The 18,569-nt window shown below is 34.6% G+C and overlaps 2 protein-coding genes across 2 annotated transcripts; both read right to left on the bottom strand.

Annotated features, from left to right (window-relative positions):
• Positions 1–5,544: 5,544 nt before the first annotated feature.
• On the bottom strand, positions 5,545–6,027 carry LOC142623857 (E3 ubiquitin-protein ligase RHA1B-like). The gene has a single exon (XM_075797333.1). It carries the CDS (start codon positions 6,025–6,027, stop codon positions 5,545–5,547), a length of 483 nt encoding a protein of 160 aa, XP_075653448.1.
• Positions 6,028–17,873: 11,846 nt separating this feature from the next.
• LOC142623846 (brassinosteroid-responsive RING protein 1-like) lies at positions 17,874–18,359 on the bottom strand. Its single transcript, XM_075797322.1, has one exon. The coding sequence runs from the start codon at positions 18,357–18,359 to the stop codon at positions 17,874–17,876; it is 486 nt and encodes a 161-aa protein (XP_075653437.1).
• Between the last annotated feature and the right edge of the window lie 210 nt (positions 18,360–18,569).

The following is an 18,569-nucleotide window of genomic DNA, read 5'->3' as shown; positions in this document are numbered from 1 at the left end:
ATTTCCTATTTTTTACCAACACTATATAAACCCTCATTACCCACGAAATGTGAGAATAAGAATGAATATTTTTTGAAGAAACTTTTGAGAGAGAAACCCTAGCCAAACACTTGAGAGTTAGAGATTATTTTACTCACAATCCTTTGTATCATTTCTCTAAAGTTTCCATCTACTCCTACCTCTCCATCTACACATCCTTGAGATGTTCTTAGCCCAAATACTTACCTCACCCATTTTGAGTGTTAAGAGAAGTTTTGGTGTCTTTGGGATGCATTGGAAGAAGCTATTAAGTGGCAGATGCAATCAGGCGGAATTGCGGAATCTGGAAAGTTAATGAAGACAAGACTTCGAGAAGTTTGTTGGTAGCAGGAGCTTGAAGGGCTCAATTACATTGGGTAGATTAGGCTTGGAGGGTCTTTTTGATATTTGTGTACTCCAACTTATTCACTAGTGGATAAATTTCGGCTTAGAGGGTTGCGAAGAGGTTTTTAACCGAGTACTTCAGTTTCCTCTTTAATAACACATCTCGGTGTTATCTTGTGTTTTCATCTCTCTTCCCTACTCTTTAAGCTTTATATTTATTGCTTATTGTGCTTGCTTATGGCTTAGAGTAGTGTTATCGGTTTATTGCGAATACTTTACTCTTGTTCCGCACTTAGATAAGTTAGAGTAAAAGCAATTAAGCTGTAATTAAAAGTTGGGGGTCTAAATAAGCATTAGTGTTTTCACACTAATTGGGCTTTGAATAATAATTAGGTTCATAACAGAAAGTCAAAGTTTAAACCATTTGTCATCTCGGCGTACCATCGACATATCTTTTTATCTACCAATATCAGTTTGTCACTTAGCTTTGTGATAAATTTGTTGTGAAAATATTGAGACTACGACTCTATTTTTGTGTATAAAATATAAGAGCTACAAACAATTGTAATTCCATGAACAAAAAAAATTGGGATAAACTTTCTAAATGCTGTGAATAAACATGCTGACATTTAGGTACAAGAAAAAAGTTTTATTAAACAAAAGTGACATTAGTTTTTGTTTAAAAAGTGTTGAATCTCTCAATTGTTTTCATCGGTGTTAGAGTGTATTAAGTAGAAGCTGCTTTTTTGTTTTATCATGGGATAAAGCATTTAATATGCCTATACATAATACTACTACTAGACTTACTAGATCTTATTAGCTTTTTTAGGTGGAGTCAAGTGGGGGCAAGTGCCCCTCCGACACCCCCTAACTCCGCCCTTGGAATTATATATTATTGTATTAAGTATTTATTATGATTTTTCAAGATCTAATGGAGAGTTTAAATATATAATAAAATTTAATTCAATTAAAAATTATTTATTAAAATAATGGTGTGAAAAATTATGAAGTCTCAAAAACTTATGTGACTCAATATTATCAGGTGAACCAAAAGTCATATGACTTTGTTTTATAAAGATGGTAGATGATTCTGTATTCCCAAATATTTTTTAAAAAAAATCATTCTTAGCAACCCAATATAACTTTCTTTTCATGCACGAATAATGTTACAAACAAAATAAATTTTACAACATCATTTTTTACAGAAGTTGAGTTTGCAAGTTTTTATTGATTCTCATTTGAAGTCACCGGTGACATCACTTTATCACTTATCATTTACAACTTGTCATTTTGGAAATATTATTGTAAAAATTATTGTGACTCTAGACTTATTGTTCACGCACTCAACCATGTAAGAAAGAGTAATGTTAAAGATATAATTTTTTTTACAAATTGTTTTTTATAAATTACTAATGTGGTGAGCGGTTATTAGTAAATTAAAAAGTGATGTTAATGGTTGACCTAGAAAAAAATCAATAATAAGTTCGTCACATCAACAGTTTGTAAAAATGTTGTAAAATAATTTGTGACTATAACATTACTCTGTAAGAAATATGTAAAGATAATGTTGCCTTAATAGGACGACTCTATTCCAGTGGAATACAAAAAGTGGGATAAAATATTTGAATTCAACATTACTCTCTTATTTTGTAGGATCGCTATACTATATGGATGAGTGGACTTTTTTTAAATAAGGACTTGATAATAATAAAGCATCAAATATTATTGTTATTATATTTTTATAACGTGTTTGGCGAGTTTAATTTTATTACTCTTTTCCATATTCGCTGGGACATGATAATCTTCTAATTTTATTTATTTTTTGTTTGATAGGATATAATCTTCTAAATTGAATGTCAAAGCATTTAAGATAGGGAAATAAGTATTCAATTCCAAGTTGCACGGTGTTCATGGCATGATTATTAATTTATGTCATGTACTCACAACGCATCATTTCAATCTCCCAGATATATAGATAATCTAACTTTTATTTTTTTTATTTTACTAGAGATAAAATAGTCAAATACACCCTGCCCAGCTGGTAAACAACAACTTGGGAAGAATGACCCTCCTGACCTTTTGAAATTTCATTCTTAATAGGTGATTTTTTGAATTATATGAAAGTTCTGGTTAAAAAAAATTTCATTGTTGGCTCCCTCTATGATTGAAAATCACCCAAAGGTTAAAAGACAAGATTTAAGTACAGTATTTAGGTGCTGTTCCTTAAGTTCTCCTCTTATGATTCTGTCATGTGGCTATTTAACTTAAAAATACACTTTCATTTCATGAAAAAAAAATTCACATGATAGAATCTTAAGATGAGAACCTAAGAAACAGCACCTAAGCTATTTTACCTAAATTTTGTCCAAAGTTAAATGGCTACCTACGTAGAAGATGATTGGCTATGCATTGAAGATGCTTCCATGTTCCTGATGTTTCTTGTGAATGTATATATCAGTACTGTGTGAACAACTTTTGTTTTTGGGAGCTCACAGTTGCAATGCTAAGACTATCTTTAGCGATATTAGAGAATTAGCACCTCATATGTTTGATATAAGTTGTGACTGAGGACAAGCCAATATGCATAAATTTCAATATTGTTCTCTTGTTTAATTTGTAAATTTGATATTCGTATTGTAGGGATGGTGGTGCCCCCCTTCTTTCTAATTTATCATTATGTAAAAGTTTTATTAATTTTGAGAGGATTTTAGTGGAATGTGAAGCCTCCAATCTTGTTAAGGTGTTCCAACTTGCAAGAGAGCCCCTCCAGTCTAGTGGAATATGGTAATTTGGTTTATGACATATATTGGGTGTGTAGACGTTTATCTATGGTTGAATTGATAGCAGTCTCTAATAATATCAATAATTTAGCTACAACTTCAGCAAATTTTGTATTGCTAGAGGGCAAAAGTGATAGTTGGGTACGTAGAAGAATCACCACCATGCATAGCGTCTTTGATAATATCTTATGACAAATTTTTTATATGAAATAATATTTATAGTTTCTTTCTAAAAAATAGTTTTATCAATAGAATAAAATTACCGTTCCTATTTATCTAAAAAAATAAGAAAAGAATTAGCCTCAATTATTTTTAAAAGATTGAAATTTTTTTTTGCTCCCCAACTCAAATTTCTGTTCCCGTCCCCGACAACAATGTATGTCCAACGTGCTTACACATAAAATTAAGAGGATCCAATTGCATGACATCATTTAAGGTCAGTACACCTGAACACGAAATCAAGAATATCTATACACAACATATTTATACATCGATTCCTGTTAGTTTTAGGCATTTTCTTCGTTGAGGCTATTAAGTCTTATAGTCTTTGCTAATTCCATAACAAATTTATCTTCTTGTCATTTTCCTTTGGTTCTAAATTGAAATTACTTGCAGACTTGCAGTTTGGTTCATATTAATATCATGTTCTGTCATGGAAAATTGACTATCTCAATCTAAATTAAAAAGTACAAGAAAGAAGATCCAAAAGAAAATACTAGGCTTGGAGTCAGGGAAGGAGCTAGGAGTTTACCTTAAGAGGGCCAAAATATAACTTGATTTAATAAAAAAAATTAGTATTAATAAAATATCGACAAGAAAAATAATAAAGCTTCTACTAAGCTTGCAAACTAATGTAACAATATTCTGAAAGTGATTAGTATCACATCATAATCATAAAAACTACTATCAATTTTACTATAGAATATTTACAAATTAATATGGTAATGAATGTGTTTGGTTTTACATCAACAATATAATAAATTAATTTTTTTTAATTACTTTTTTATTGTGTCTCAACTATTGATACATCAATTTGTGAGACTTATTTGGTAAAATTTATAATAATTGTGCCATCATTCTAAATATATTCATTTAACCAATCAATAAAAGAAAAGACACATAATAGTTATTTTTGAAATAAATATAATATTGTCGCTAGATTTTTCATGATTTACTAATCATATATAAGTCATATTTATCGTCTAATTATATGTCAAATATTATTGAACTAAAAAAACTAATTAACATTGCCAAGGAAACAGAAAGAACCTCACTTCTAACTTGAAGTCCTAAACAACAAATAACCAAAGTCAAACAACTTAACAACTCAAGTTATTTGGATAAAAAAAAATGCTAAATATTCAATAAATATGTTTTGAAGTTTCAAAAAGTAAAGACACAATATACATTAGTACACAAATCACATGAATACACTTGATCACATAGTGCAAAGTCACAAGGATTGAGATGCATATTGTGTTTATTGGCTTTTGTGACCAATTTTAATTTTTATGGAGGCTAAGTATAAACAATTTATTTTTATTTTAAAATTTTATTTATATATATAATAATTATTAAAAAAATTTAAAATTTCAAGGGGTCATTGTCTCCCAAGTCAAGGCATAGTTAGAGCAATTGCATAAGTAAAGCTAAAATACAAAAAATGGAAAATTTTACACAATATTACTTAAAATTACGCCCACAATAGCATATGTAAAAGTGTGCAAATTAATATACAAACTAACTACAGTAGTTATGTAAATATACACCGTTACTGTAACTTTGTAAACTATTATTTTATTATTATCTTATTTTTATATTATTATTACAACTTTTTTATTCAATCACTTTTCTATCTCTTTAAACTGAAATCTCTCCTCTTCTCCATCATCATCTTCTTTCTTCCCTGCATGTTTAGCTTTAATCCAGCTGGAAATTTTGGTTGATGGAGCAGTAGCATTTGGTTGAGGAAAGAATAATAAAAAACTAGGAAAGAAATAGTAATAAGAGAACAATAAAAAATTGGTAAAAAAATAGTATTTTAATGAAATGTAGTGCAAAAAAGATTGTGTGATATGGGTATTTTGGAAAAATAATTATTTAAAATAGAAAAAAAAAAGTAGATTTTTATCGTAAAATAGATGAGATTTTTTTATAAGAGCTTATTTGAATGCTCTCACGTTCCTACTTGAAGCTGGAGAGAGTGGATAGTATTTAGAAAAATATTCAAGACATACAATTTTTTTTTTTATTACAGCGAGGGTAAGAGGATTTGACCCACGAGTGTGCACCGATATCTTTTGACAGTCTAGAGCTAATTCAAAAGGTTCAGAGAAGTGGGATAAGCATTTAACTTTTACGACCACTAGAAAATGGTTGCATACAACCGTTAAACATGATATCATACCTTAACATCTCCTATAACATCTAAATTATCCTTTCTGACTTTAGCAGGAAATATCATAGTTCTGCACAATGGGCAGGTCACTTGCCCCTCATCCACCCATCTATCCAAACATTCCTTGTGAAACACATGGTAACAGTTGCTCAGCTCTCTGATCTCATGGCTTCTCTCCACGCAATTCAAGCAGACAGAACATTCCATATCCACATCTTCATCATGCATTACACCATATCTTTCAAGAAAGTTACTATACTTTATCACAGGAACCCTCTTTTTGATCAACACCATTAGACTTTGGACTGGGATTAGCGATGGAGATAAACCCTCCATTATTACAAGAACTAAACCAGAGGCAGGGTCTTCACTCTCAGCTTCTTCTGGCGGATTGAGCAGACCTAGACGTGTGAGTGCCAACATAACCGTGAACTTTAACTGGTCCAGCAGGCCTTGTAAGAATCTGATGTTTATGATTCTTGGCATCTTCATTAATTGCAATGATTATGAGAGGGAAATAGATGGTGAAGAGGTAGAAAGAAAATGAAGGTAGAAAATTATATGCAGGAGTAATAGGAGGAGGATTTGGTTAGCGTCTTCGACTCTTGGTGACGTGAAATGATGTATATATTCCTTCTCCTCGGTGACCGTCTGGGGAGCATGGTTGCTGTGAAAAATAAATCTCAACAAAAAGTTTTAGCGTGCATTGACCTTTCCAAATGACAAGACAGACCTATAATGAAATATATAAAAAATATTATCCCATGTAGGGTGGGCAGCTAACCCACTAACTCACCAAAACCGACCCAATCCAATCTAACCCATCAGGTTGGGTCGGGTTTTAGGCCTTGGTAGATTGGGTTGGGTTACAAAAAATTTTTTGATAGCGGGTTGAGTTGAGTTTGGGTCATAAAATTTCAAACCCACCAAACTCAACCCGACCCACCCATATATTTAATATATATATATATTTAATATATATATATATATACACATATTTAAAATATATTATATAATTAATTAAAATTTTAAAATTACCAGCTCTTTTTATCTTATATAAAAGCCAATTAGTTTACACAAATCCTAGTAAATTACTATTGTTGTTTAGTCATTAGTGTTATTTGCCTTTAAAGAGTTACATTGATACTAATCTTTGAATTTTTTTAATATATTTATATTTATATTTTTTTCTACTCAAATTAATAATAATAATAAAAAATATTTGTCCAACCCATGGGTTCAACCCGACTCATGGGTTCAACCTGACCCATGTGAGTTGGGTTGGGTTAGGTTGGACTTATATGATGGGTTGAGTTGTGTTGAATTTTTTTTGACCCACCATGGTGGTTGGGTAAAAAAATTCCCTCAACCTGACCCAACCCGACCCATGCACACCCCTAATCTCATGCTTGTGGGTTTAAATTAATTGCACCGAATCAAAAGGATTCTAAAAAAATAAAATAAAAATACACTAGATGTTTTATTTGCTGACCTAATAAGCCAAAAATGTATTGACCCCTTTGACAAATTAACTAATTAATTATCCAAGTTAATTAATTAATTCAATTTAACATGGAATGAGCATGGTAGCACAAATAAATCACCAACTAAGTTGGATGCAGCGGAAAATAAATTTGACACGGTGATTTGTTTACGAATGGGGAAAACTTTCGAGGTAATATCCTACCAGGTGAATTTAAGGTCACAATTCCTGAGAATCTACTATTATCAATTACAAGCGGTTACAAGTAAAAGGAATCTCAGTACTTAATACCAACCTATAGTTGAACCCTTACTTTTATACCTAATTGAACTTGTATTGTAGCGGCAATCTCTCCTTTCAATGCACGAATCCTAGTAAGTGACTAACCAATGATGCACGGATCCTAGTATGTGACTAACACACCAACTTGAGGAAAATGTTGGCTGCAAAGTTCTTCAGTTCATCAACATGAAGATCAAGAAACTCCTTGGTCACAAAATCATTGGCGCAAAGACGCAGTAACTTCTCTAGAGAGAATGATGAGTTAGGTCACAATATGCTTGAATTCTGTTTGCATAATCCTGTGGATACACACTGTGACAGCCTTTGAAAATAAGCCGTATAAATGTTTAGGGCTGTGAGAAAAGAAACTCTACAGAAATACTCAAGGATATGCGTGTAATCAGATCTGAAATTTTGATTTCGTAGTAGCTTCTTTAGAGAGAATGATGAACTAGGTCACAATATGCTTGAATTCTGTTTGCATAATCCTGTGCATACACACTGTGACGGCCTTTTGAAATAAGTCTTATATATGTCTAGGGTTGTGAGAAAAGAAACTGTACACAAATACTCAAGGATATGCGTGTAATTAGTTCTAGAAATTCTGATTTTGTAATTTTCGACAGATACACCTTGTGTTAAGCTTCTGTTGAGTTTCAACATTAAATTTTGATAGATAGGCTTTTGTTGAGACATCTGTCGAGCTTTAATGAGCAGCATTTTTTCACTTGTTTTTTGGATAGATTTTCATGGCTTTAACACTTAACTTGAACAACATGTTTCTTGAAATCTTAAACTATCTTAGATCTACCCAATTACAAGTAAAGTGCGTTTTGTCAAAGGATTAGCCAATTACGTCAAATATGTCCCTAACAATCTCTCCTTTTGGCAATCCGTGACAAAACCACAACAAACAAATGAATCATGAGAGAAGTCTTAAATCACTAAACTCATAATCACTTGTTGAAATACAAAACAAATCTAACCCTAACACAAACTCTTGAAAAATTTTGCAAGAAAAGAGTTCATGGCATGGTAGACTTAAACAACCTGTCTTTCTGAAACACTTAAACAAAACTCATTAAGGCCTCTTATGTGAAACAGAAATAAAAGATTGCATACATAAAGAAACATGTATATAAAGAGAGAAAAGAAACAATACATGGAGAGATAGGTTGAGAAGCATACATCATCATATATATACATACATACATACATACATATATATATATATATATATATATATATATATTAAAAGATAAATACAATGTATGTCAATAGATGAATGGTCACAAGATCAATATACATGAGGTAAAAGTAAAGAAAGAAAAGAAATACATAAGAACCTCGCTACATCCCTAAAAAAATGTATAGACACTCCTCCTAACAAAAATGTCCTATACTAACTCTCCTGCTAAGTATAAGACCACTCTCATCCCAAAACTACTTTCCCTTTTTGTCACGAATGACAAAGGGCAAGTCACTAAGAGGTCGGCATCTCATCATCACTGGAAGAGCTAGCATCCTCATCATCACCATCCTCACCATCCTCATCTGTTGAAGCCTCTGGAGAAGGAGATGGAGAAGCAGCGAAGCCACTAAGGCGAGCTTGTCGTCGTGCTATACGACCGACATGGGTGTTCACCTAACACAACTCATTAGAGAGAGTGTCAAGGTGAGCATCCATGCGTTGAAGCTGCGCCATGATAGCCTCCAAGGTCACACCACTAGTCTAGGAATAAGGAGTAGAGGCGGAAAGAACAGCAAAAGCTGCAGGTCCGGTAGACTCCACACGTGGCTGCTTCGTTTGAAGTTGAGCCTCTCTTTGTCGAACAGAACCGGCGTCAATGGGTCCCATAGTGGTGAGTAAGGAGAATCAGGAATGGGAATGGAAAAGTGGCGAAGGATCTGTATGATAATCGAAGGAAAGATGAGCTTATCATAGGTCACCATATCCTGATAGACATCAAGGATAGAAGTGATGAAGTGAGAAGGGAAGTCTACAGAGGTCCTCTAAGAGAGATAAAAGAAAACGAGCACGAGGCTATGTGATAAAGTTATAGTGAGACAAAGGAGTAAGAATAAATTCCATCCCCATGTTAAAAAACCTCGAGTCTTTGGAAAAGCCCGAGCATGGGATGTTTAGCTTACCACACCATGTGGAAGAAGTCTCATAGAAGTAAGAGAGAAGCTCGTCTTTAGACACGGTCTGGAGACGCTCACAGCTAGGGTAGTCAGGATGCGCTACCCTAGGTATATGTCGTACCTCAGATATAAGATTTGGGGTAACTACGATACGTGTACCTCGAATGAAAGTAGCAAACTGAGGCATAAAGGTATTGATGTTGTGTATATTGGAGTAAAGCTCCTGTATAATCATGACGGGACACCTTATCGGACTCTCATAGAGAGAAGCCCAACCCCGGGTCCGAATGACAGCGGGTAGAGGAGTGTTGGAAAAGTACAACAAAATGACTTGGCGCTCCAAATGAACGCCACATCGCTAAAAGTTCTCCGAGAAGTCCTTTCGGGCCTTCTCATCAAGGAATCGAACGTGAGAGGGAGGATCAGAATAAGAAGATGACCTAGAACCTCGAAGAGGGTTCTGAGTCGGAGTAGATTTGCGTTTAGGTGCCATGACACAGTCTATTGGAGAGAGAAAGAGATAGAAAAAGAACAGAAACATATCACAACACAGGCATAGAAAGGAAAGAAAAGAGATGTATGCATGAAATATGCATGAACTTGTGACATGCAAAATTTAAATGCATCATGGGCAAAACTCAATCCAAAGCTACTAGCACATAATCCACATTTAAACAAACATACATCTAGAATGCATGAAACATGGTTATAATGCAATGAGAATGCAATGCATGATTATATAACATCAATTTCACAAAACCCAACCCAAAAATTTCAAGAAAAATTCAAAAATCCCCAAAAACCTAGGTCTAAATGCATGGAAAAGAGAGATAAAGAAGACTTACCAAGTGATTCAAGCTTGGAATAGGCCGAAAATAAGATGGGTAGAGGGATTTGAGTGAGAAAAATGTGTTTGGAGGGTGAGAAAAATGTGTTTGGAGGGAGAGAAAAAGATTTTTTGTCGAGAGAGAGAAGTGAGAAATGAATTTGATTCACGCTCAACCCTTACATAGAAATCGCAGTTCGATGGATTGAAGTATCTGTCAAGATCTGTCGAGCACTAAATCTCGACAGAAGTGAATCTGTCAAGGTGCTGTCGAGGATCTGTCGACGAAAAAAACACCTCGATGGATTGAGAAGCTGTCGAGAATCTATCAGCCAAATAGAAAGTTGCTCAATGGATCGAAAAAGCTGTCGAGCATCTATCGAGAAGAAACCTAGAAACCTCGATGGATTGAGATTGTGCTAAGATCTGTCGAGACAAGAAGAAGGAGGGGCTCGATAGAAGAGAATCTGTCAAGGATCTGTCGAGGAGCTGTCGAGCTTGAAGAAAAGGAGTTTTTCAAAGAAAGGAAAAACACATGAAGATGAATGCAACAAGCAAGCAACTCAAACAGAGATCCAACCAATATTTTAACCCTCAAAACATCTCTCAACATGTATGCAAAGCATTCAGAGATCCAAAACACACACACACACACACTAAACAAGTCTAACCAATTTTATATTTCAAAAACAAGTTAAGATAGTTTAGTGAGCATATATTAACACATGTATTCCTTGTGATGACCAAATCACATTATACTTGCACATGTATCAAAAGTAGCAAAGAATTTTTGCGTGTTGTGTGTGAAAAACATAGCAAGTGTGCACAAGTTTCGCATATTATACACTCACACACAATCATAATTGCTTGATGGGGATTATTACCTTCGAGGTACATCCTATAACTCCCACATCTCCTAGAAACATGTTTGCAACCATATTTAAAAGCATTTTGATTCTTTTTACTTTTATTTTTCTTTGCATATATTCTTTTTCTTTTTTTAGCGTAGCATGCATGGGCATATAAGGTAGAGAAAAGAAATACCGAATTATGTAAGCTTAAACATCACAATTTTGCTATGCCGAAGCATATAGATGTTATACATGATTGGCAGACTCTAGTGGTGAGATGGTTATTTATGTCTTTCTCTTAGGATTTTTTAGTCATTTCTGTCAAAAAGAGTGATATGAGTGTTAAGTATAAGAGATTACTTAATCATACTCATCACAAATATGAGTCACAAAGCTCACTTACTTAGTTGTGCAATATAATGCTCATCTAAGTTACACATGATACAAAGTTTAGAAACTTTGTTTCAATGGTCATCCAAGGTACACAAGTACCAATATACACAAACACACACTGTTTTTGTATTTTTCTGATATTTCAATTTTTTTTATGGAAACAAAATAAAACAAAACTGAAAACAAACAAACAAAAACATGTTAAACAAAACAAAGCATAAAACTAGATGCAAATGCATGAGAGAGAGAGAGAGAGAGAGAGAGAGAGAGAGAGAGAGAGTGTGTGACTAAATTGCTTTGAGCCTTTTTCCTTCCATATCTTGGAAGAACCTTTCCTTTGAGCGAACATTTGCTCCGGTGGTGAGGGGGAAGAATTGAAACCGTTATAGTTCGAAAGGAACATGAGGGCCTTGAGAAGATCTTCAAAAGGGGCTAAAGAGGATGGAAACTGATTCTGGTTTCTGGACAATAGCATATTATTGCTTTGTTGAGTGGCTAATCACTTGTAGCAATTTGGACAAGTATGCCCTGAAACTCCACAGTGATGACAGAAATGCGGCTTCTTTGGTTGAGACTTCTTATTTTTAGTCTTATTGTCTTTTTTAGACCTAGGGTTTCTAGTCTCTTTCTTCTCTATCTTAGGGGGTGCTCCTAGAATAGATTTGCCATTGTCTATGTTTTCACTAGCTATATCAGTTTTAGATTCATTGTTCTCAGAATTAACATTATTAGCAGGTGAGACAAAGACAGTTCTACTAAAAGAGGCAATTTGAGAAGAGTTAGAAAGTTCATACCCTAAGCCGGTTCTGTCAGAAGCTGATTTTTGGAGGTTCAGCATTTCATCCAGCTTTGCACTAGAAGTCCTCTCCAATTGAGCTTAAATTTGGAACAACTCTGCTTCAAGCTTTTTGGTTCTTTCAACCAAGAAATTGTTCTCAAAACGTAGTGCTCTAATAACTTGGTTGGCTTCATCAACCTTGGTAGAGAGCTCCTCTCGTTCCAGCTCCACTTCACTAAGTTTCTTAGTGGACAACCTATACAATTTCTCATGCTTTTTAGACACCTTGTATAACTTTGCATAGGCTGCATGGATGTCATCCTGATCATCCATCTTCTCAAACTTAGATTCTACCAAGTCATCTTCTTCGCCCACTTCTTCTATGATCCCCTCAGTAGGACCTACTGTGGCAGTGAAGGCACTCAAGATTTCCTCATCATCACTGTCATCTAACTCAGTATCAAGTTTAGTGTCACTCAAGATAGCAGCAAGAGCCTTGCTTTTCCCAACTGACTTGAGATATGTTGGACATTCTTGTTTCATGTGTCCAAAATCTTGACATCCGAAGCACTTTGGTCCAGAGGGAATAGTGTATTGATCGCCATCCTTAGCATCCTTCTTTCCTCTATCTTGGCTCTTGAAATGAGAAGAACTAGATTGCTTATGGTCCTTATCAAATCCTTTCGCATTGGCATTCTTCATGAATTTCTTGAATTGTTGCCTAGTGATGTAGGATTTCATCTTGTAATCTTCGTCATCTAAAGACTCATTTGTCTCATTTCTCTTGGCCTTTAGTGCCATGTTCTTGCCTTTGCTTCCTTTCCTGAGTCTAGTTAAATCCAATTCATAGGTTTTCAAGTTGCCAATTAGCTCCGTCAAAGGAATAGAGTCAATGTCCTTTGATTCTTCAATTGCTGAAATCTGGGCATGAAATCTCTTAGGGAGAGATCTGAGCACCTTTCTCACAACCTTGGGTTCGGGAATAGTTTCCCTAAGATTAAATGCTGAGTTAACTATGTCCTTGAGTTTGGCATAGAACTCATCAAATGACTCATTCTCCTTCATCTTTATCTCCTCAAAGCTAGTAGTGAGCCTTTGGAGCTTTGAATTCTTAATAGCCTTAATCCTTTCATAGGTTATCTAGAGGATAGTCCATGCTTCCTTTGCAATATCAGTAGAGGATATCTTCTTGAATTCCTCATTGATGACCGCACTTAAAATGACATTCAATGCTCTGCTGCTGAAATTTTCCGTTTTGATCTTTGCATCATCCCAATTAGCCGACGCTTCCTTTGGCTTAGTCTAGCCAATCTCCACAGCTTTCCACACATTTTCATTTAAAGACTACAAGAAAGCTCTTATGCGTACTTCCCAGAATGCATAGTTAATGCCATTAAATAAAGGAGGTATAATAAAAGATTGTCCTCTATCCATGACAAACAGGGGTTAATGGATCACACATCAAAGATTAACCCTAACCAGAGTGTACCAGCTTTGATACCACTTAATAGGCCAAAAATGTATTGACCTTTTGGCAAATTAATTAATTGATTATCCAAGTTAATTAATTAAGTCAATTTAACATGCAATGAGCGTGGTAGCACAAAAAAATCACCAACTAAGTTAAATGCAACGAAAAATAAATTTAACACGATGATTTGTTTACAAATGGGGAAAACCTCCGAGTCAAAACCCCACCGGGTGAATTTAAGGTCACCACTCTTGAGAATCTACTATTATCAATCACAAGCGGTTACAAGTAAAATGAATCTCAGTACCTAATACCAACCTACAGTTGAACCCTTACCCCAATACCCAACTGGACTTGTATTGTAGTGACAATCTCTCCTTTCAATGCATGAATACTAGTCCGTGACTAACCAATGATGCACGGATCCCAATACGTGAATAATACACCAACTTGAGAAAGATGTTGGCTGCAAAGTTCTTCAGTTCATCAACATGAAGATCAAGAAGCTCCTTGGTCACAAAACTCTTGGCGCAAAGATGCAGTAGCTTCTCTAGAGAGAATGATGAACTAGGTCACAATATGCTTGAATTTTGTTTGCATAATCCTGTGCATACACACTGTGACGGCCTTTTAAAATAAGCCTTATATATGTCTAAGGAGAAAAGAAACCCTACACAAATACTCAAGGACATGCGTGTAATCAGATTTGGAAATTATGATTTCGTAATTCTCGACAGATACACCTTGTGTTGAGCTTCTATCGAGTTTCAACATTAAATCTTGATAGATAGGCTTCTGTTGAGCTTTAATGAGCAACACTTTTTCACTTGTTTCTTGGACAGATTTTCATGGCTTTAACACTTAACTTGAACAACATGTTTCTTGAAGTCTTAAACCGTCCTAGATCTACCCAATTACAAGTAAAGTGCGTTTTGTCAAAGGATTAGCCAATTACATCAAATATGTCCCTAACAATACCCATGCTTGTGGTTTGGATTATGTTTTAGTATTTGTTTATTTATTGAAACTTAACATGTAACTTTTTTTTTTAAGAAAGCCAATAAAAATCACACATTTTTTCCCTTAAAAAAACATTGGTTAAACAAAAAAAAACTTTTTTTTTTTTTTTTCTGTCCTTCTTGCTTCCATTCTGAAATAGGACATGGTTTAATATTTAATTTTAGTATTTTTATGTTTTTTATTTTAGGTTCAGGTTATTTATTTCCTTCTTTTTAAGTGCTTTTAATGTTGTTTAGTCAAATTAAGGTTTTATACACTTTCGTAGTCGCCTTAGGGTTTTTAGTTGCCTTAGGTTTTGTTTTTACTATTTAAAAGCATTGTAGCCTCCAAAAGCAATTAAATTTTCAAATTATTATAAATAAAATTGCTGATTTTTCTTCAACTTTTCTCTGGTGGATTCCAGTTCATCTCCTTGTGGATTTGAGGTTTACTACCCAGAAAATAACAGTTTAATTTCTGTCCATCAAAGAGAGTATTGTGTGTGCTTTCTTCAGGCTTCCGTGACATCAGTTGATTTTAGAGCCTTGACATACCCTGGTTTGATGGCTAACCCAGGATTCCAGTTTATCTCCTTGTGGATTTGAGGTTTACTACCCAGAAACTAACAGTTTAATTTCTGTCCATCAAAGAGAGTATTGTGTGTGCTTTCTTCAGACTTTCGTGACATCAATTGATATTAGAGCCTTGACATACCCTGGTCTGATGGCTAACCGGCGAGATGGTAACCACCACAATTACAACCACAAAGTTGAAGACGCAGTTCACGCTAGGACTGAGTTCCACCAATTTCGAGAAAGTAGTCAGCAAATTATAGGTGAAATAGAGCAAATGATTGCTACTCATCTTGCTAGGAACTCATCTCACAACAACAATAATAAATATATTCAAAGATGCATTCCTAACTACAAGAAAATTTCATTCTTTGATGGAGATATGTGTAAGTTGGATTTTATTGACTAGCTTCTTGATTTGGAAGAGTATTTTAATTTTTGGAAGATTTTTGATGAAGAAAAAGTGCGGCTTGCATCTAATAAATTGGATGATGAAGCATAGGAATGGTGGGAAGATATTCAAATCGATAGAAAGCGGCAAGGTAAGCATCCAGTCATTCTTGGCAAAGAATGACTGATTGATTTATGGTTTCCTAATGACTATTATGATATACTAGATTATACAAGTGTTGATTATAAATCTATATATTTATATGAAAAGCAACATGTTCAAAACATGAAAGGTCAACCACAAAACCAAAATTATCACAGCCAAGACCATGTGTCAAGTAAAGGAAAAGGTTTGAGGGTTGGGAAGAAGCAGCCTAATTCTAAAGAAAATTTTGAAGTGATTAAAAAAGATCAAGACTTGCAACAAGTTATTAAATTGAAGATTGAAGATACCACTTATCAAAAGTTTGATGAAGATGTCAAAGAAAAGAAGATTCAGTTAATTGTGGATAATGGCAGAAATCAAGAGATGGTAATTATTGAGAATATTGTGGAAGATCCAATTGAGGTTAAATATGATGATGAGTCCATCATCCATAACCCCCAGATTTCGGTTGATTTGTTGAAGCTGACTACACAATATGTTGGTTTTCTTGGAGTAGAAAATTTTAATTTTATTATCCACCATTTGTTGATTGATGTTGCAAATATTGAAGGTAGATGAGAAGAAATTTCATGCTATACTTTATGAAGAATTCAAGTTTCAAAATCGAATCAAGTTATTAAAGCATTCAAAGTATTTGTTTATATGGGACGGAAGATTTCAAATTTTGACCATCAACTCAAGGACGGGTTTGTTTCAAGTGGAGGGGTCTAATGTAGGACGGTTTAATATTTAATTTTAGTATATTTATGTAATTTTTGTTATTTTAGGTTTAGGTAATTTGTTTCCTTCTTTTTAGGTGCTTTTAATGTTGTTTAGTCAAATGAGAGTTTTATATACTTTTGTAAATGGTTTCTAGTTGCCTTGGGTTTTGTTTTCACTATTTAATCGCATTGTAGCCTCCAAACAATTCATTTTTTAGAATAATAAAATTTCAATGGATTCTAGGTTTACTACCCAAAAACAAATAGTTTAGTTTATGTTCATCAAAAAGAGCATCGTGTGTACTTTTTTCAAGCTTCCGCAACATCACATTCCATGCAACTAAACAGTTATTACTTATTACTTAGAGTGGTTTTTGTTAAATGACAACTTGTACAGGAGTAGTGAATCCCCAAAAGAAAATGAAAAAGAGTGATGATCTCATGGAACCAAGTCTTGCGATTAACAACTTATGGATTTAAGAATTTAACAACCAAGAAGATATAAAGCCCCATGTGGATTGTGCAAAAGGACCAAAACCAATGGATTCAATTATGTTTTACAAGTCCTTAGAGCCTAGAATAAGCCATGCACGATTTCGTGGCTTTGGGAATGATACGTTGTACTTGACAGTAGGGGTTGTTGACGCCTCGCGGCTGCTCAACTACTCATCGCGGCAACGCTTGCGTGCCTCTGTGGAGGAATGTCGTATCTCGGGTGTTGTAGACACCACATTTTGTACCTCTTACGACTCGGGTCCCTGTTTCTCAATGATGTTGAATTCTAAGACCCAAGGTTGGTTTAGAGCCCAATCATAAGTTAAATTAACTTGAGAAGTATTAAAATGAAAAATATAACTTTTAATAAGCAAATAAATCTATTTTAAAAAAATAAGGCCAAAGGAAACCCTCGCCATGCGCACGCAAGAATCAGCCCGCGCACGTAGCTTTCTGCATGCGTACGCAGGCCTGATCTTGCGCATACATAGCGATTTCTAGAAACTATACAAGACAAGTATTTTGCATTTATGTTAAGATTTGGAGCGAATCTTACATCATCTAAAAGTTATTCCAAACCCCATTTTTCACACTATAAGTAACCTTACATGGCATATTTTCAAGACACACATAAATCTCATGGAAAAACACTAAGATTCTCTAGAAATAGTGAATCAAAGAAGGAGTTTTTCACAAAACATCCTCTAGTCAATTTTCTTTTGATTATGACATTTTGAGTTTAAGATTACTAATCACTCTCTTACTGGTTTCTGAATAGATTTAACTAAGACGAACGGTCAAATCTAAATTATCCTTTCTGGCTTTAGCAGGAAACATCATAGTTCTGCACAATGGGCAGGTCACTTGGCCCTCATCCACCCATCTATCCAAGCATTCCTTGTGAAACACATGGTAACAGTTACACAGCTCTCTGATCTCATGGCTTCTCTCCACGCAATTCAAGCAGACAGAACATTCCATATCCACATCTTCATCATGCACTACTCCATATCTTTCAAGAAAGTTACTACACTCTTTCACAGGAACCCTCTTTTTTATCAGCATCATTAGTTTGCGGACTGGGATTAGCGATGGAGATAAACCATCCATTACAAGAACATAATCAGAGGCAAGGTCTTCAGTCTGATCAGCTTGTTCTGACGTATTGAGCAGACCTAGACGTGTGCGTGCCAACATAACCATGAACTTTAAATGGTCCAACAGGCCTAGTAAGGATTTGATGTCTATGAATTTTGGAATCTTCATTGCAAGAAAGAAAATGAAGGAGCAACTTGAAGGTTGAAAATTATATGCATGAGTAATAGGAGGAGGATTTGGTTGGTGTCCTGGTGACCCTTTGGGTGTCTTGGTGTTGTGGAAAATAATAAACCATACAATATAACATTTCTTGGTGTTGTGCACGCGTGCACGGACCATTCCAAAGTACTAGTTATTATTTCTCTAAGATTGACATAT

This window comes from Castanea sativa, chromosome 1 (genome assembly GCF_040712315.1).
Source record: "Castanea sativa cultivar Marrone di Chiusa Pesio chromosome 1, ASM4071231v1".
NCBI lineage: Eukaryota > Viridiplantae > Streptophyta > Magnoliopsida > Fagales > Fagaceae > Castanea > Castanea sativa.
Note: the sequence above shows the minus strand (reverse complement) of the source record. Positions and strands in the feature narration are given on the sequence as shown.